Source organism: Didymosphaeria variabile (genome assembly GCF_027946475.1).
Source record: "Didymosphaeria variabile strain IMI 356815 chromosome Unknown scaffold_7, whole genome shotgun sequence".
NCBI lineage: Eukaryota > Fungi > Ascomycota > Dothideomycetes > Pleosporales > Didymosphaeriaceae > Didymosphaeria > Didymosphaeria variabile.
Window position 1 is genome coordinate 2,344,122 of NW_026611626.1, and position 19,491 is coordinate 2,363,612.

The 19,491-nt window shown below is 49.1% G+C and overlaps 5 protein-coding genes across 5 annotated transcripts; 4 read left to right on the forward strand and 1 right to left on the reverse strand.

The window, feature by feature from the left end:
* Positions 1 to 4,545: 4,545 nt before the first annotated feature.
* N0V89_009916 (uncharacterized protein) lies at positions 4,546 to 6,164 on the forward strand (the record flags this gene model as incomplete). Its single annotated transcript, XM_056218662.1, has 5 exons — positions 4,546 to 4,795; positions 4,846 to 5,309; positions 5,358 to 5,598; positions 5,655 to 6,002; positions 6,079 to 6,164. 5 exons carry the CDS (start codon positions 4,546 to 4,548, stop codon positions 6,162 to 6,164), a joined length of 1,389 nt encoding a protein of 462 aa, XP_056067927.1.
* An 803-nt stretch (positions 6,165 to 6,967) lies between these two features.
* Positions 6,968 to 8,101, forward strand: N0V89_009917 (uncharacterized protein; the record flags this gene model as incomplete). Its single annotated transcript, XM_056218663.1, has 2 exons — positions 6,968 to 6,992; positions 7,083 to 8,101. 2 exons carry the CDS (start codon positions 6,968 to 6,970, stop codon positions 8,099 to 8,101), a joined length of 1,044 nt encoding a protein of 347 aa, XP_056067928.1.
* Positions 8,102 to 9,314: 1,213 nt separating this feature from the next.
* Positions 9,315 to 9,997, forward strand: N0V89_009918 (uncharacterized protein; the record flags this gene model as incomplete). Its single annotated transcript, XM_056218664.1, has 2 exons — positions 9,315 to 9,658; positions 9,712 to 9,997. The coding sequence occupies 2 exons, from the start codon at positions 9,315 to 9,317 to the stop codon at positions 9,995 to 9,997; spliced, it is 630 nt and encodes a 209-aa protein (XP_056067929.1).
* Positions 9,998 to 11,860: 1,863 nt separating this feature from the next.
* N0V89_009919 (uncharacterized protein) lies at positions 11,861 to 12,423 on the forward strand (the record flags this gene model as incomplete). Its single annotated transcript, XM_056218665.1, has 2 exons — positions 11,861 to 11,907; positions 11,958 to 12,423. The coding sequence occupies 2 exons, from the start codon at positions 11,861 to 11,863 to the stop codon at positions 12,421 to 12,423; spliced, it is 513 nt and encodes a 170-aa protein (XP_056067930.1).
* A 2,313-nt stretch (positions 12,424 to 14,736) lies between these two features.
* On the reverse strand, positions 14,737 to 18,058 carry N0V89_009920 (uncharacterized protein; the record flags this gene model as incomplete). The annotated part of the gene is made up of 2 exons (XM_056218666.1): positions 14,737 to 15,534; positions 15,596 to 18,058. 2 exons carry the CDS (start codon positions 18,056 to 18,058, stop codon positions 14,737 to 14,739), a joined length of 3,261 nt encoding a protein of 1,086 aa, XP_056067931.1.
* Positions 18,059 to 19,491: the final 1,433 nt, after the last annotated feature.

Genomic DNA, 19,491 nt, shown 5'->3' on the forward strand with positions numbered 1-19,491 from the left:
AGCTGCCCTTAGCAGATGATCAAGTACCAGCAAGAGTTTCCTCTGTTATGAGATTTCTCATAATCTGAAAAATCACATATTCTTGAAGTTTGTGATCTTGGTTAGATTTGAGCGTTGCTGCATATGAACAACGAAAGATATCCGTTCCATCACCCGATGATCTAAGATGGTGTGGCGTGTTTCTTGTCGCGATAATGGCCCGCAATTCGCACGCCTAGAAGGTATTTTAGACTGCCTCTCGCCCATACGAACTCAGTTCTCGAATACTAGCGCAATTACACACCTTGGTCCGTGATCTTCATGAGTACGGCAAATGTCCAATCTCCTGCTCCTTTCTTCAATCATCGAGCCAGACCTTGTTGGTTTCGGCGCAGTTCCTCCACTCGTGGACACACCCTTTCAAACGGACTGACTTGACGCCTGTCATCCACGAGCTGCGTTGAAGGTTCCGAAACCGGACGAAGATTGTGCTAATGAAGAGAAAACAGTGAGGCTCTTCGATCATCCTGCACCACCACAATGCCAGGCGCTCAAGATATTCGCAATAAGAAAAGGAAGTTGTATGCAGAATCCTCGCCACCACTAATAAACATCAGCAGAGCTGACTTGACCGGCAGCTTTGTCCATGATTCCATGGTCACCGTTCGTGTCGGTACAGAGACTGGGTAGCAAACCTTTGCGGCTCATTCATCATTCTTGTCTAGCCGGTTCGACTTTCGCACCACTTTGAATGGTAGCGCATGGTAGGAAGCGCAGAATCGAACATTTAATCTGCCACAGGGCGGTCTAAGGATCTCGAATTGTACTTTGGACACGTCTGCACCAGTCAAATCCACCCTACACACGCAAATCTCGATGATCTGGCAGCCATGGAGGCCGCCTCGTACAAGCCCAAGATGCAGGACCAATATGCAGACTTGTTCCAACTCTATATACTTGGTGAGAACTTCTGGGCACCTCTGCAAAGAACTATTCAACAGTGGCTGTTTCAAGAGAGCATAAGCAAGGTACAACGGCTGTTGCTGTTCACCTTCTGCAAGGCGTCTCTCTCTGGTGTATGAGGGGACGTCATTAGGCAGTCCCTGGCAGCGTAACCTCATTGACTACCTCGCATCTTTCAACGACACATGGGAACACTTGCAGACTCTGATCCGCACTAAAAGGTTCCTTCATTCGACATCTATTTGTAACGTTCATCAACCCAGCTCATAGGGAGAACAACAGAGCCAGGAGACCCCCGTCACATATATCGTCTCGTTTCTCAGCACAGCGTGCTACGGGTAAAGTGTTAGCGACATTGTAGTATATATGAGCGTCTTCGGTTCATCGACATATACCTGCAGGTACTGCCACATAAGCTCTATGGATTGCTAGAACAGATGCCACTTATTCCCGTGCATTGCTACACAGCTTCACTGTCCAATAGCCATGCCTGGGTCCTTTTTTTTTTTGCAACCTAAGATGCTGAGGCCGGTTGATTTGCGTATTACACTCTTCAGCCTCAACATGCTTTGCACTGGTGCCAAATTCCCTTCATGATCATGACAGCCGGTTTACTAATTGGCGAGGTCGAGAAGCAGGAGGAAAAGCTCGCGATGACTGTCTGCTTCCGAGAACCGTCTGAACGCTGTAGCAGTGGTCATACGTACACCCTTGCTTTGCTCAACCAAGATGAGCAGTTGATTATTCCGGTCCCAGGCTCGCGCTCGAGCTGAGCTGGGAAAGCCAAGGACTCAATGAACCAGCGGTGGGCATGCCGCAAACAAACCTGTCAGTGGGCTTCTTCAGTTTCATGTTCTCCGCCTTTCATGCCGCTTGTAGAAAAAGCACGCATTGCAGTGTTACTAACAGCGACCGCGTGCTAGCGATGTACTGTGTATGTGCAGTATCACTCGTGGACGTCTAAGCGAGACACGATCCACGCAATTAATTATGTTCGATCATCATTTTGACTTCTGACAACTTCCGGAGTTCTGATGCAACATCACGTTTGACGTACCTGTAATCCCGATTATCGTTCTCTGTGGTCGATTACGCCCAGCATATTGCAGACCTGCCCAAGCCCGGTAGATATATTGACGTATGCCGGGCCTCGGCAGATGTTTCAAATACCGACCCAAGTACTCGGCTCTCAGGTAAGCAGCGATCAAGGATACGATTAGGCTGCTTCTCGGCCTTATTGCCCTCGGCGCTTCTTTTCCAGGATGCAGAGGTTGCAGTCTCCTGTACTATGATCGGTGTGTTTGAATCGGCGTTGGTATTTGTATCTCAGGAAGCGATTATGCTGTCGGGCGGCAGCAGTTACGTTCTAGCGGAAGCCGAGGCTGTCAGACTTGATTTCTATCAAATACTTTCTGTCGAAGGGATTAGCTATTCGAACGGCGTAACATCTTCCAGGTGTTACTTTGGGCATGTTACTTTGGGCAGGGAAAGAAATCGGTATTAGCAAGGCTTTTTCAATGACAATCGTGCGGAGGTTCTCCACTGATTGGAGATTTCTGTGGCATAGACAACCTGTGTTAGAGCACGTACGATGGGAGAAGCTGGGCTGCTTTTCTGGTGTGCAAACTAACTTCGCTATGTTTTAGGTGTTCATTCATATCTGTGGTTCGCAAAGGCATGCCTGCCCGGGCAGAAAGCAGCGAGAGGGGCAAAGTGTTAGAGAAATCACACACCTTCATGTTGGTGTTCTTTCCCTTACTTCCAGAAGCTCTGCATAAAAATGCAGTCCCCCTTCCGTGTTTGAAAGCGAGTTCTACCATAGCTTTGCCAGTACTCCGACTCGCGACATGCCTTTTCACCTTATCATCATCAGTCTACTTGCAAATACTCGCGCACAATTCTTGATCGACCACGCCATGCGCATTTTCAATGCATTGCGCCAACGCCCAAGATACCGGGTCACAGAAGACAAAACTCCAGCCGGCATGCCACTTCTCTCGTGGATGCGCGTCTTGCTCGTCTTGCTGTTCGACTGCAACGATAACAAGGTTCAATCATTCGGAAAATACCTGGTCAGACTGATTTTGTTCTTCAACCCATTGGTTGTGGCCCAGAAGCACCTGCTAGCATTCGAGCAGTTGCGCTGCATGTGCAATAAATACAAACGAAGCATCCCACCCGGTGCTAAAAAAAAGCCAGTGAAAGACAACCACTACAATGGTTCTTTTGCGGACTTCAAGGTCGTATTCGAAGAGGAACGCGTGTCCATCCCGTCGCACCTCGAGCGTAACTTTGATGGCCCAATACGAGAAGAAGTCGGATCCGTCCAAGGTAGACATGCAAGCACCTCATGTGAAGAGACTTCCAAACACTTAACCGATTTAGGCACGGGGTATCTGGTACTTCAACCACCGATTTAACACGGTTATCTGGCGATCGTGGAAAGCACGTTCGGAACAATGCTTTCAAATGCAGTGATCTGCTAACGAATCATAGCCAAAGATAAGGAAGGATTCCGATTTGACAAGCGCAATGGCATGGGCTCGACAGATCTGCGCGACCAGAATAGCCCATCCAATGAACTATGGGAGCTACATTGAGTTGGTCGATTGAACCGCGTTTGCGAGCTATGAACGACGCGTGTGACGGATGAAGAAGCCGAGAGTCCTGCCTTTGGAGGGCGTATAACAGACCACTGTGTAAAAGGTCAGCAGATTCAACCCTGGGAATGATACAGGTGATGAGTGCACTGCCAGGCCACCAGAACCGACGGAGATCATCGGCATCTTCATCCAAACATTGGACGCGCCGTACGGTAGTGATCAGCGATGGAGGACCCTTTGCGCATATCTCTTTATCGGAACTGGACTCCGTGCCACCGAGAGCGTTTATCCCCCTGGTCAAACAGCAGGGCGTGGGGGCATTAATCACTGATGCAATACTCACGTGACCTGTCAGGGCGGGCCAGTTTCAGATCTCGCACATCAATGTCGGCTGGTGGGCCACCACCAAAAGATCCCAATATAGTACTATGCGAATCGCTGCTTCTTACAGTATAATTAATCGTTGTTGTCGTTGTGGGTACATGAACGCGTGTCTTACCGCAAATGTGCCGGTGTCCTTCGGACTCGGTCCCAGCTGCAGCCACCACCCATTTCATAGCACATGTATCGGCATGCCACAAACATACACCAAAGTCTCGGGGTATCCATCACTGCAGTGTGTTAAGATCTCACAAGAGTTCCTGGCGAGACCAATAAAGGTGAGACGTGTCAGGTGCCTTAGCCCACTTGGCCCGCTATAGTGGCGCTCGGCTACGCCTTCCTACCGCTCCCGTTTCCGGGGCATGGCTCCCCGCTCTCTCACAACGCACGATCACACAGGCACCGTCCCTGAGTCTACCGATTGCGCCACCTCCTGAAGAATCTATGGGTCTGACGCCATGGGCGCGGGATCCGCGTCCATCACTGGCTCGTGCGTTGGCCGGTGAACAACAAAGATCCAACCGAGCATGGCAAGCCTTCACTCTGAACCACGTCCTGGCGACTGCTTTTCAACAATACTTACTCAACCTTTCTACCTTGGTGTTTCAACAACTACACCATGGATCTCTACCGTAGCACATTCGCTGGACTACTGCTGTTGAACAGCGTGGTCTTCATTCGTTCCTACCGTTCCAAGACAGGCTCATTCGCTGAAGCGCCAAACAACTCAGAAAAGGTCGAGCATCGAGGAAGAGAAGACGACGATGCGGAGAGAGTACGACAATTAAAGTGGAAATTCTTGCCCGTGTTCTTGCTGGTCAACGGCGCGGACTGGCTCCAAGGACCGTACATCTATCCTATCTACAAAGGTGATTTGTCCACTTAAACTCATACCACCAGTGACTGATTTACGTGTCAGATGAAAAGGGCCTCGCGGAAAGCATGGTAGCTCTCCTCTTCATGGTGGGCTTCCTATCAGGCGGCATCTCTGCCTCCTTCGCTGGAACCATAGCGGATCGCTTTGGCCGCAAAGCAGGATGTCTCGCCTACTGCGTCATCTACTCTTGTTCTTGCCTCACGCTTCTTACCGACCGGATTGAGGTTCTCTTCCTGGGTCGCATCCTTGGTGGAGTCTCTGGAACTCTGCTGTACAGTGTGTTTGAGAGCTGGCTGGTCGCAGAGTACAACAAATTGATGATCGACGACGAAGGATCGGCCTTGAGCGGCATCTTCAGCATGATGACTACCCTGAACAGCTTCGTCGCGATCGTCGCTGGTATTGTGGCTGGATGGTTAGTCGACCACGTCGGCACGGCTAAAGCACCTTTCATGGCTTCGCTGGGATGTATGTCGATCGCTTTCATCGCCATCTCCAAGACTTGGGTGAGTTTACCCTCAATGCAACCGAAGCTACATTGCTAATATGGGTAGTCTGAGAACTATGGCTCCCGACAGGAAAGCTCTGCGGAGGCTACGAGCCTGCTCGCAGAAGAGGCCAAGGAGGAGCATGTGCAAGCGCCTGCAAGATCCGCTGTGCAGCTCATACTCGGAGACAGAAACATCCTCACTCTGGCACTGACGTCGTGCTTCTTCGAGGGCACACTGTTCTTGTTCATTTTCTTCAAGTTTCCGGCATTAAAACTCTGCCATGAGCTCTCAGGATCCACAACCGGTAAGACTCCCATGGTATAATGACTTCCTGCTATGGATATTGATCCTTGTCACTAGACTTGCCTTTCGGCCTGATCTTCGCCATCCTCATGTGTTGCATGATGTTTGGCTCTATGCTATACAGCAATCTCTCTGCTTCAGCGTCGTCACTGCCGACCAAGCAGATCCTCATCTACACCCTTGTCGCTGCCTCGCTCTGCTTTTTCCTACCCGCGCACATCCGCGAGGAAAATGTGGTCCTCTGGTGCTTTTGCATCTTTGAGGTCTGCTGCGGAATCTATTACCCATCCATGGGGTCGCTCAAGAGCAAACTAATCGAGGACGGCATGCGTGCAAGCGTCTATACCATTCTGAGAGTACCCCTCAACGCCTTCGTTGTTCTGGCTCTTAGTATGACGCAGGAAGGTATTTCTCCACATCCCTTCCACGTCGTGCTACTCGTGGGGAGCATGTATGCCGCAGCCGCTAACAATTGCCCTAGGCGAGCATCACCGCAACATGGTCTTTACGCTCTGCAGCGGCTTGCTGCTAGCGGCAGCCTTGGTGGTCTATCGCATTCTTGCGTGAGCCATTTTCCCTCCGAGGCGGCTCGGCGCCCTTGTACATACTCTAGCTTTGATAGTATCCCAAATCATGTGAATATCTTGTCCGATCGCGACCCTTGTACACAGTAGATTAGGCGAGCTAGCGTTCCAGTCGCCAAAAGCCCCGCATCGGGTAATAATCGTGCCTGAGGCGGAGCTCTAAACGCGGCTCTTGCTTACATAGTTACCACACCAATCATGAAACTGATCGACATGTCCATCGGAATACCATCCCTGGGCGCCCAAAGCACAGGTGGCTTGCCCCGTTTGACAACTGTGGGACCGACAATGGGCTCTGTGGGGCTTCGTTACCTCAAGTGGCAGCTCTCCTGCGGCAGCGTTCTTCGGGCTTAAGACCTGGCTGCTTCGAGTGGGTGGAGCTGGTTTCAGCTGCTTCGATTGCCCGCGCTGCCGCTGCCAACAACGGGACCGTGAACTTCTGGGATGAGACCGTCATTGCCCTCTCTTGGCAGAGATTGGCCATATTGGCACTGTCTATCCTTGCTGTTGAGCTTCACTCTCATGCGCTTATCAGGGGATACACGGCTGTACCTGCTCGTAGTCAGACCCTGGGAGGGATCCGCATCCTTTGCATCTGCCACCGATACGTCTACTGTTTACTCTCCCTCCTCAGCTTTTCATACCAAGCCGCAGTTCAGTCCTTCACCCAGCTTCACGTTCCATACTCCGTTCGTTTGCTTCACATTATCAAAGCGGGGCAGTTTCTAGTCAATCTTTAAGTCGCAAATCGAATCCTTCTACACTCTGCATATACTTACTCATAAAATGACCTTCCTTCGCTCTCCCCAAGGTACGTCTTGCCGCCACTCACCCCGCCATCTCACTTAACGTTGACCGTTGCTCTCGACTTCTATCTCTATATTCTCTAACATGGCATTAGGGCGTGCTGTCGCTACCATCATTGTACTTGTTTTCTTCATCGCAGTATTACACAACAATGCAGAGGAGCAATCATATTTGCCCTCATTTCCCCTGCCACAGCGGACAGCGGGCCGCAAATTTGCGGGATTGAAAGAGCGAATGGCTCTATCAGAATCGGCGTGGCGGAAGAGCGTACAGCTTCGAGGAAAGATGGCAGAGGCGCACCCAACAAACCCTCAGATTCCGCTCTTTCCTGCGCAATCTCTCAACGAGTTCGGAAAATACCCATACACACTGTGGGACTTCTTTCCGCCAACATGGACATGTCCACACGACGTGCAGCGCGTCGGGAGACTGGGCGATGGAGGAAAGTGGGTGTGCGGAATGAGCGTCTACGAGTCGGTTCCCATACCCAAGACCTGGATGAGCGGCGTACCGACCGGCGGCCAGGAAGGAGTCGTCATTTACAGCTTCGGCATCAACGGCGAGTCATCATTCGAGGCGGAGATGTTCGAGCGTATTCCCAGTGCGCGCATCTGGGGATACGACTTCACCGTCGAAGCGTGGGGCAAGCAGATCGCAGCAAAGTACAACGACCGAGCTTTCTTCAAGAAAGTCGGCATCGGAAAGACGGACGAGCCTGCCAAGTCGCCGCCTTTCTACACGCTCCAGACCCTCATGGCGCAGAACAACCACACCTACATGGATATCCTGAAGATCGACGTTGAGGGTTCGGAATACATTTCATTCGACTCTGTGATGGACTACTTTACCTCCGCGTGGAGGGGCAACGGCGATGCCGTCCTACCCATCGGCCAGATCATGATTGAGATCCACGTCGGTGATGACCAGAAGGGCATCGATTTCAAGAGGTTCCGGAACTGGTGGGAGCGCCTGGAGTCCATGGGCATGCGGCCCACGTGGATGGAGGTCAACCTCATGGCCATGACAATCCCGGATCGCAAGACGGATCCGAGATGCACCGAGTACGTCTTGGTGAATGCGCGCGACGAAAACAGCGTGCTTTGGCAGGAGTAGATGATGAGATGATGGTGATGTTAAAAGGATATGGTGTCATCTTGTACATAGCTCAGAGAGCACACAAGGAAACGATGACGGGTCGATGGGCATTGTCTGGCGTCATGGGCTCGGAAGAAGAGACGCGCATTCAGTCGCAGTCTCAGGTGCGCCGCGGCGTTCACCTGTGCGGAAGCACGTTGAAAATTAGATGTTACCTAAAGGTAGCTTAGTCGGAATGTAACGTCATCATCTAACTGAATCGCCGTTCTTAAACGTCCTGTTCATCTAAGCTACAAAGGCTAGGCTTCCTCCGATCTAGTTTTGAAGAATAGGCTCTATTGGACGGCATCAAAGGAGCACGGACAGCAATGTGCTAAAGGTGGTTCTCGTCTACGTCCTTTCCCCATACTCCGAAAAGCTCCAGAAAAGGTATGAAACTTCTGATTTTTCAAAAATATGATAGATTCTTGACTGTAGCTACATAGTTCGATGCTTTTGCACTTCAGAGATTTCGTGCCTCTTCTCCTTTTCATGCTACAAGGGCGCTTTCATATACCTGCTAAAACGTGTTTCGAAGGATATTATTCAATCCTTGGGAAGGTGGTTTGTAGGTTTGACGTCCACTTGTATCTCACAGCTATGTCCTTTGAAAGCGTAATCAAGTAAGAATAGTAAAGCTTGTATGTATTGAAAGCTTACAGGATCTTCGGTTCGATTAGACTTCCTTTGGTCGTCGAGTTTGTTGTCCTAAGTTCGACTTGACCGACCTCAAAAACTTTCACCAACAGACCAGTAGCTCAAAAGACACATCACTGTTCTTGTATATTGAATGTAGAATGTTGACACTTCGTTCGCGCCTTCCTTCACTCTGTCCTCCAATCTCGGACTAGCGCGTGCTGTGGTCCCAATCTCTTACGCGCCTTCTCAATTTGTTGTGCCCGGTGCCCTCTCACTCTACCGGCAAACAACACACTCACATTATCCTTCAAGTCAAACAAGGCCAGACAACCAGACAGAGGAACGGTGCGCGCAGGCTTTTCCCCACTCAAACTACCTCTGCTTCGCAGCTGTGACCAGGTCGGTGTGCGCGCTTCAGCATCCGAACGTGCAACCAGCGACAGCCATCCCTGGAATTGTACAATCAATATGGAAACACCAAAAGCAGATTCTCCCGTGAATGCGGCAGCGCTCAGGTAAGTCACCGCCTAGATCCTAATCGGGTGGTTTACAAATGTTTCGCAGCTTCAGGGAGTCCAGCATCGTCCGAATCCGTGCCGGTAAGGTGCAGCATCAAGAGACGTTCGTCGCCCACGAAACTATACTCGCTCGCTCTGACTTCTTCCGCAACGCAATGAACGGGAACTGGCTCGAGTCGGACACCCGCACGATTGAGATGTCCGAGGATGATCCGTACACGGTTGGTCTGTACTTGCAGTTCATCTACGTCAAGGAATTGCCACATGATTCGAATGAACCGCTCATGGATCAATTGGAGCAAGAGTATAAGGATCTTGCCAAAGTCTACGTGCTGGCGAACAAGCTTCAAGACACCACGACTAAAACATGCACTGTCCGGTTAGATCTTTTCCCTGTATACAATTCTTTTCATCTACTAAATCCTTGTGCAGGCGCGTCTTTGATCTACTACAAGTAAATGTCGATTCGGAGATCTGGTTGGCCCCAGACGAAGAGGCAGTCAGAACGGTCTATGAGGGAACCTATAATAACGACCCGATGCGGCGATTGTTTGTAGATGTCTGGTTAGGCGCCGACAATTGGGAGATTTCAGTGGCCCACGACCTCCTTGCGGAGTTCTTCAAAGACATTATCATCGCTACGCGAGTTCAAGCGGGGTTGTTGCACAAGAACATCGCAGTCGAGCATGGCATTGAGAGGTACATTGACCAGATTTAACCGCCAGGAAGATGGGACAAGATTCGCCCGCGGGGTGGGGGAGCCGGCGACGTTAAGAATCAGGCGCTGCCGAAGGGCAATGGGTTATCAGCGTCACTCGCTTATGAACTCAATAATCCATGTCTAGTACCTCCAATGCAAAGAGAAGGTAATTGGTAGCCTGTCGTGTACCTGTACATGCTTGGTGGATAATATAGCTGATTCTAGGGGCATTCGAGGCTTCACTCCTATAACATGTTTGTCTATTCGTGTACTATGCACTCAGGGCGTGTTTTCTAAACATAGTTTGAAGGGGTACTGGCTTTTGTCGTCCAGAGTGAATCCTATCGGGCAACCCTGCGTCTCTTTGATGCAGACGACTATGCCGCTTATCTTCCACTTATTCGAAAAGACTCAATTTTATTGTGTCAGATCCAGACGCAACTAGAGCAAAATTAGAAATTGGGCAGTCAATTATCCGCAACTTGTTCCTTCGATTCACCTGAAGTGACATTGAACACACAGCCCGCCTTTCTCTCGCAAGACTAGGTGACTCGCGATCAGCATAGGAGATCTGTCATCTCGAATGAATCCTGCGTCTCGCACCAAGTAGGGAGGTGTTGCGTGGAAAATACCAGCAATCCCACAGCATCCAAGATACAAGATAATGGTGCGCTACTTCCTTCAATCGAAGCTCTATGTAGAACTTACCTGGCTGATAGTAATTTCAGGAGTATATCAATACTCGCTGTCATCGTTGGCAACTGCTCCGGCCGGGAGACCTCATGGGGATGAAAATATCCAGCAGAGATCAGGACTCCTCTGTTGTGCGATGGATGGGGACGGAAAGGAGTCAAACTTTGCATCATCTGCATCTGGCGATGACTCTTCTGAATTGAATTGTATCTTGAATCCTTATAGACGAAAGCAGGGCCGCAACAGTCCAAGCATAACGATACAACATTATTGTCGAGATCCACTTTCTGGTCGACATGCTTTGAGAGACACAGGGTTGAAACGATCTTACTAGTTGTGTCGTCCTTATTAATACGTCTAACGTAACCTATACTGGCCTTCTATCGTAGTAGGCTCAGTTGCCTACAAGCTTACGTTGCGCGTTTCCATCCAAGCCAAACACAATGAGATGGTTTGTAGAGGAATTTGCAACACGACTTCAGGTTGAAAAACGAAATCTAGTCCTGACATGCTTACTACTTCCATGGCAAGTCAATCCACTATACTGGTGCGTTTGCACTTTGCGAGTTGGATCCTAGTATAGTACTTGCTAGAAGATGTGTAACCACAAGCTTGACTAGACTGATTAATTTGCGCCATTAACTCGGATCCTACTCGTGTTTTCGCTAACAATTAGCAGGAATTAAGTATTAGAGTTAATTATTGCTGACAAACAGCAATTTGTGCATTTGTCTAATACACTATTGACTCTATAAAGTCCGCTAGATTCGTTCTTGGGATTATATTCTCAACCCTGCATTGTTAACCCGTAGACTTGGCAGAGTCTTTACTATAATGGGACATTCTCTCACGTGCTGATGCATAGACTCGGAGGGTTAATGCCCTGTTAATATGGTCCTTGCTTCTTTTCAACCCAGGGGTCCGTGTATCTCACGAGCCTCTACTGCTCCTACGGGGGATTATATAATACGTGACCGCTCTCCTCAGAACTCTTGCTTTAACTCAGAATCATCAGACCCTTCGCCTCACGCGATCCCCACCAATCAGAAAGCATTTCAACACTGCATCGTCGGTAGACTTTCCTCGACCACAGTGTCGAGGATACATATATACTCGCCCAGAAACTTGACCTCGAAGCTTGATATAAAGCTTAAGGCACAGGATACTGAGGTCGAGCCTCGATTCAGAATGCCCTCATCGGGCAAGAAGGTACACTTCGACAAGTCCGGAGAAAAGTAGGTCAACGCGCCCAAGTGAACATTAGAATGGCGCTAATATTCAACAGGAGTATGGGAGATATTCGAGCCGTCCAGATCCGTGCCGGTAGTGGGCCGAGCCAAAAGACGTTCAGAGTGTCACTCGAACTAGTCTTCCGTTCAGAATTCCTCCGTGGGAAATGGAGTGCTTCCTACAGGAGCACCGAAAACACCATTCTTGATCTTCCACTAGGAGCTAGTGTTCAGGATGCAGAACTCTACATCGACTTCGTACAGCGCCGTATGGCCAACCTGAGTTACAAGCTGGAAGACTCCTCAGAACCCGCCGTCGTCCGCTTCTATCACGACTTGGCGCGAATCTACATCCTCTCACGCTCGAATAGGATCAATGACAAAGAGACAAGGAACGATGTGGTCTTTGCGATTGGAGGGTTGACACGCCAGAAGTGCACGGAAGGTTATTTGAGGAGTGCAGGGGGCAAGGATGGAATTCCAAGAATCGTGGAGGCAGTGGACCCATATCTGGAGGACTGAACGAGGGAAAGAGGAGCTCTTCATTGTGCTTGTTTACCTTAGGATACCCTCTTATTAGTTTCTTTACACGCATGAGCTTATCCCATCGATTCTACAAAGCGATGCATATTAGTAACTCCAGGCGGCTACTTAGAGGTGTGTCTGTTGCGGGATCGGGAGTAACATGAGGTTAGTATTGAGAGCAGCACTTGTATGCATAGAGAATCGATTGCGTTTACCTACTATAAGCTCCGTAAGCATATCTACACCTCTAGGCCAAAGAAATGCTCTTTACCATCATCACACTTAAAAAAACCCCTGCTATCTTTATTATGTGGGCTTGTAACCTCTAGTGCATAGTAGCGCTATAATAGCTCCTCTTTGATGTACGCGCACCACGTATCTCTATTGCGCTTACATGCCAAGTGCCTACAGATCGTAAAACTCCTACGCCCAGCGTCCCCAAGTTATATCTTCTTTGAATACTTCCCTTTATATTACGCTAGGGCATAATAATAAGTTTTCCAAATCCTAGGAGGAGATGCCGATTGAGCTATAGCTTCGATATCACCGAAGCCGCGCGTAATAGCCTCCTTGCTTAACATTGTTTCAAGTGTGGCACGCTCTTGAATGACAGCTGCCACAAGCTTCAAGTAGTGTCTAGCTGACAAGAATTCTCTGATATCTGTAAAGACTGCACGCGGTGATCGCGCTATCGCTTTGACAATTTGGTCAACTCTTCGCGCATGTTTAGTCTAAGCATAGACTTGATTAGCTTGATGAGATTCTTATGACCAGTTTAATGTTTTTGGTACCCGGGCGTAAAGAGTTTATAGGCTTGAAAGTTGGAAGATATGTCCAGGGTCCAACTTTGTTGAAAGGTTACCCACCTCGCCTGTAGTGCACTTAATGATCACCCAGCTCAGCATGCCCCTTCTGACTTTTGACTGTCTCGGCACCTTTATCAAGTACATAGACCGCTCCAATGTCAACTCTGCCTTCGTTTCTGAGATCAAAGAATATCTTTTACAGTACGGAACCGAGCTAAACTACGCCAATACCGCTTTCAACATCGCGAACATCATCGACGAAACACTTAAAAATGCGCCTGTGTGGCAGCTGAGGCGACCTGCATATGGTACATAGCCGTATCACTGCAGCTAACCCCAAGTAGAATTCTGCGGCTTCGCAACGACGATGCAATCCTCGCATTCCTCGGTGTACTTCCACACCTTCACGATCTGCAATCCCACCGATTTCAATAGCGCACATCATTTCCTCTCAGATCTCTCTTTACCCGCCAAGGCATTCAGCATAGCCATGTCCATCTGCATCGCTCTCCATGCTGCGCCAACTTCGGGGAGCACAACTTCGTTGATCAAAAGGAAATCTTCTGTCATAGCCGAGGTATATCACAGAATCTCGCGACACTGCTCGTCGGGGTAGTCGTGAAGAATCATGCGCATATAGTTTGCTTTCGCTCCTAGTCCTCGATCAGCAATGATCTCGGGCAGTTTCGGCTCTGCTGGCTTCGAAAAGGACATGTTCGGCTTTCCAACATTGCAGATGAAGGTCATACTCATCTGTATTTTATACTCGAACTAGCTATGGATGCAGCTTCGTACGTGCCGCGGAGCAATTATACCAAACTGGTTTGCTTAGTGATATAGCCGTCGGGACCTTCGGCAGCCCAGTCTTTGGAGACCCAGTCCAAGATTCTATATCAAGAGTCAGCTTGGTAGAAGCGTTCCCCATCCCGGCGCGTATATATCGAAAGACGATTAATATTCATCGGCATATGGGTGAAAACAATAGTTATTCTCCCGAAGGCCTCTGTAAAGAGATCAGGAGGTCAGTCGTGAGGAAGGATCGATTTTCGAGAAGTTGCGAGAAATCGATTTTCAGAATACCTAAAGAGGAACATAAGCCATTTCGTTTGCAAGACCAAGATAAAATTCTGAAGCAAAATAGTCTATTGCATCTAAATAGAACAACCCATAAAAGCCAAGTAAAACAGTCTATAATATTGAAGGAAACCAGTCTATGACATCGAAGGAAGGACTGTGCAACATTTAATGAAAGGATAGGATATTCCTCTGATCCGCCGCTCTTCCAGATGAAAGCTAGGTCATGGGAAACGCCGGAAGTAGCAATAATGGCAATGAAATAATCATGCAAGGTAAGCCTTGTAGAACTTGAAGGTGCGAGGAATGAGAGCTAGAAAGTACCGGTCGGATCGGTCAATAATCTGGTGGATCTGACGAAACATAAGGAAGTTTGCAGGTCCTGAATGGGGAAAGAAGAGAGTGCCATGCAAATTCAAGGCCTAAAGTCTTACATCCAAAACATAGAGTCGTTGAGGTTTTGGTGCCATGGACCGTTGGGGTTTTTGGGAATGTCCCACCTGTCTTTCCATTTGCCAGTAGGCTCGAATGACTCTACTACCTGTGTGTCTTTGGTAGATGTCTTTGCCGTGGCGGATGGCGCTTCTTTCGATGATGTTGTTCCCTGGGTCGAAGCGTCATCGCAGTTACTTCCAGCGGTATCTTGTGACTTGAGAAAGTCAGAGAAGTAGCTACGAGCACGTTCGCAAAGCCGATCAGCATAGTATGCTGGAGGTGCGTAACCCACAGGAAGCGTGGCGCGGACGTAAGAGTAGCAGAGCTCATACGTAAATCTCTGAAGCTGCCGTGGTGTCAATCCCATGCCATTCTCGAGGACAAAGTAACGCGCAGGCCGAGCAGTGCCCTGAAGTGGATAATGTGATTGGAGGTAGAACTCGAAATAGTTGGGATGCGTGACGCCTGAGTCCACGCAGGTTCCAGGTGTGCAGTTGTTCGTCCGGGTTGCATCGCTAGCATTGGAAACATCGGAAGGGTAGAATCTCGTGTGGTGACGCTTTGTCACGATAACGGTCGTGATCTTCGGTTCCTTGGGCTTGCCGATGCTTTCAGCGAAAGCTCGGTAGCCCGCTTTCACACCTTCCACCTCCATAGTTTTTACGCGGGCATACTGCCCCTCATCTACACCATCACGAAAGAATAGGATGTTCGCAGGAAGACGGTTGGACTTTTTGTGGAAGGCCATGAGACGTTGCTGTGTCATTGTCTTCATGTTATTCCATGCGATGGCCTATTGAAATTCTTTAGATCCGTTCAATGTCAATACAGGAGGGGAGTGAAAATTTACTTACTTCTGAATCTCGGTCTAAATACGTCATGGAACCGTAGAACTGGCCTAGGGTTCCATCTATGCTACCAACGAGCGCGGCGAGAGAGAAAGACCCGGGATCGCTATCTTTCTGGGTATGAGTGACATCTGCACCCAAAACGATGGTATCGTTCAAATTCACTCCAGCGAGCTCAGAAGTGCCCCGTTGAATATTCACTGTAGCGATAGCATGGTTATAGTTGCGAAGCTTCAAGTTGACCTTCATCGCCACATTCGCGAAGTATTGTGTCTTGTTCCTTTGGGCTGCCAAGGCTGCGTGGGTAATACAAACGTTTTGTAGACCGTATTCCTGCTCTGCAACACGCTTGAAGAGGTCGAAATAGATGGAGTTGCTGGAGTCCTTGCTTTGGTTCACAAACACGACCAACTTGTTCTTGTCGAGCTGCCGCAAGCGAGCTCGAAATCCTTCTTCGGGTCCCGCTGGGGTGTTGAGATCGATCAATTCGCAAGTGAACCAGTTTTGGGGCTCTACGTTTGCGCGAGGCCGTATACCAGTGTTACGCATTTCGGTTGCAAGTCCCAGACCATATGCCGAAGCATCGTCTCTAGATATGCTCAATCTCCCAGCGATATTGGGGACCAAGACGAGGAACTGTTCCGGAAGGGTATTTGTGGTGTCGCAGAATCGTTTTCTAGCGAGGTTCCATTTCTTATTCGGCAATATCTGAGCGTTACCACCTCCGCCATAACGAACAGTTGGATCTGGAAGTTGCCGGGCGGGTACTTTTAGGACCTTGGGTTGAATGCTAATAGAGGCGCTGTTCAAAGTTGACTGCGCGCAAGCATCGGAGTTATTTCCCAGCAACCTTAGTCCATGACCTACAATTCGTCGCAGGCCTTCAAAAGGGCTTGTGCGGGCTATTTCGATCATGCGGGCTGTCGCATCTCCTGAAAGCCTGCCACCACATGGTTGATACTTCGCGATTTCGAGTAGCTCCATCGGAAACCATTCCGGTTGCTTCCCTCTCGGCTGTGTGTTTACACAATGGTTTTCCGAGGCATTGAGTTCGTGCCAGAGCCTCTTCGGAATCTCAGGCTTTGTCCTCAAATACTCGAGAACACTAATCTCAATTTCCTGCCCGTACTCTTCAAACCTGAACAACTGTTGCTTTGGACACAATCCGAAACCATGAATTGTCTTGATGCGTTCCCTGCCATAACAGACCTTGACTTTCCTACCTATGGCCCGATTACGGGGAAAAGCAATCAAAGGGCCAGGCGCCCAGAAGGCGCTGTTCGCCAAACTAACGTTGAGAAGTGGCATACCCATTCCGACCTTCACCGTCGAGAAGAAGCCCTTGTACGCGACCATGCCAGGCGCGAGACGTTCCATCGTATCTTCCAAGTAGATCTTGTTGCGACCAATCCGAAAGACGTTGGAGGATGACGCTGTTGCAACTTTTGCAAGAACCAAATTTATGGCGTGATCGGGAGAGATTTCAGACTGGGTATCCTTCGAGTTGACAGTGAAGTAGGGCTTTGTACCGTTAGAGGATTCAGTCAACCTCGAAATAGGTATCGTGTTCTTGTAATGAACCTTCAGAGTCTTATGCTTTACTTGTCTCCCCTCTTGAAAATCGACAGTCGTTTGAAATACCACATCGGACTCTGGATCGGACTGCGAGAGCTCCTTTTTGAAGTCTGATTTCATGTCTTTCCAAGCTACAATGAACCTCATTCCATCGGTGGCGTAGTCCATTCTGTATTTGCGAAGCGTGTAACACTTTTCGACCAGTTTGTTGAATAGTTGCTCTTTCCGCCCGCGTGGCAAGGGTTTCGTAGAGACCGAATTAGGGATACTGGTAGCATGATTTTGCAGTGATGTTGCAGTTGAAGAAGTTCCAACGATTTCTTGCCTAGGAATCGCATGCGAAACATTATCTCGTTGCATCTGTGCTGATTTTCCGGATTGCTCGGTGCTCTTCATCTCCATGTCCGCTTCGACTTCATCTTCGATACCACTTATTACGAAAAGGTGGAGAGGATTTTTCTTTTCATCAGGCAAACCCAGGCAGAAGTGATTCGTGAGAACAAGGTTGTCTTTTTGTGCGAATTCTTTTCGAAGTTCGTAGATAATCTCGTCCTGCTGTACGGCTTGGCTCTTCTCCTTTTCGATGGAACTCTGGAACTTCTTGCTCTGGAAGCTGTCTCTGTGATCGAAAAGTTCAGTTTGAATGGAGTCGTCTTGTGTGACTGGAGCAGGCGGCGGGAGTCGAGCAACGTGGTTGAGTCGAGCAACGTGATTGAATTTACAGTTGCTCCCGTGTCTACATTGTCCCTTCAAATGATCTCGGCACACTCTTACGGGGTATGGACAATCTGGTCTAGTATGGTCGGCCAGGGCACAGTTCGTACAACCATCCTGTCCTCCAGGACGGCCTGTACCATGACCTCCGCCACGACCTCCACCACCAAACTGACTCATCATCAACAAACGAGCGATAAAAAAGTACACGGGTAAGTGAAGCAAGTGTCAATGAGATACAAGTCGACCAAAGGAAATTCAAATATGCCACTTGTGAGAGATGAATCGGATTGCAATGATAACTGTTCTGGTGGCTTCTTAGCTCCTTATTAATACCATCGAAGTATCTTCACAAACATCGCAGGATGCGACAAAGCTTGCGCGCGCGGTTTCCAGGAAACCATTAGCTCCGCACACGGATTTGTTCTTGTCTTTGGGCGGGTAGGAGATGCAAAGCAGAGTCTGACAGCGACGAGCTAGGTCAATTGGAGAAGAGTAAGCAATGTTTCAAATGAGAGACAACTCCCACGGGTACCCCTGAGACACAATCAGCTTGACATCACCGTAAACCGGATAACTCTGTTACCGCGGACCAGTCAGCTCGAATGAGTCCGTTTGGATTTGGAACTGTGGCGTATCTTTGTTAGTGGATGGAATTGCTGATAATTTGCTATTCCTGTTAGCAACTGAACCATTGTTTCCACAGGGAGTCTTTTGACCACAGCGTCTTTGCACAGCGTGATGTTCAATTTTGTTTGACAAACCGGAGGCAGTATCAGTTTTTGTTGGATTTTTCAACGCTTGAGGTTTAGAGTAGTGATGGTTTGATCGTTGAGGGTCACGACGATGCCCGCCAGAACCGGTGCATTGGCGACAGGTTGTTGACTCTTCGACTTCACTTTCGAGAGTATGACATCTGCAGAAATTTGCAGGTAGTATTAGCACTAATGGTGCTATGTGAAACCCCATGTACGGAAGCGGATAAGTAGAAGATGTCGTTGCTGGCCGATATTTTGTGACAACACTAGCAGCCCCGCTTCATGCTTTTCTTTTATTCGCTTATATGCGCAGTCCGATAACTTACGTTCTTGTCATAGTTGCAGTAGTCTTCTTCATTCCAAGCAATAGCACACACAGCCCCGATGGTAGATGCGGCAACACTCCGGGCCTCGTGCCACTGCAAGGCCTGGTGCATTTCCTTCCCCATCCCCACTAGGTCCCTGCCACTAATCGCGTACTCCTGCAATTGCAGCATCTGTCGCAAGTCCCTGGCATGCTTTGTACTATTCATCTTCCGATTCCGCAACGGGCTATGGACTCGAGCGCTTCACGGCACACCAATTCCCCCAAAATGTGCAGAAATTGTCTTGTGGGACTTGCGACGTTTATATGCTTGATAACGCGTACGAAAGAACGGGTGAGGAGTAGTATGTCGGGGGAGCTTAGTGGATGCTGATGAGAGCACATGGAACTGTGGTTCGCATTTCTTCCCGGAAAGCACGAAAGTTAGCGGCATGAGTGCGTCGTTGCCAGAGATTGCGGGAAAGCGGTTGAAGAAGAGGAAAAACGAAACTATCAACGAGCGCGTACTGGCTGAGTCTGGAGATGGGATG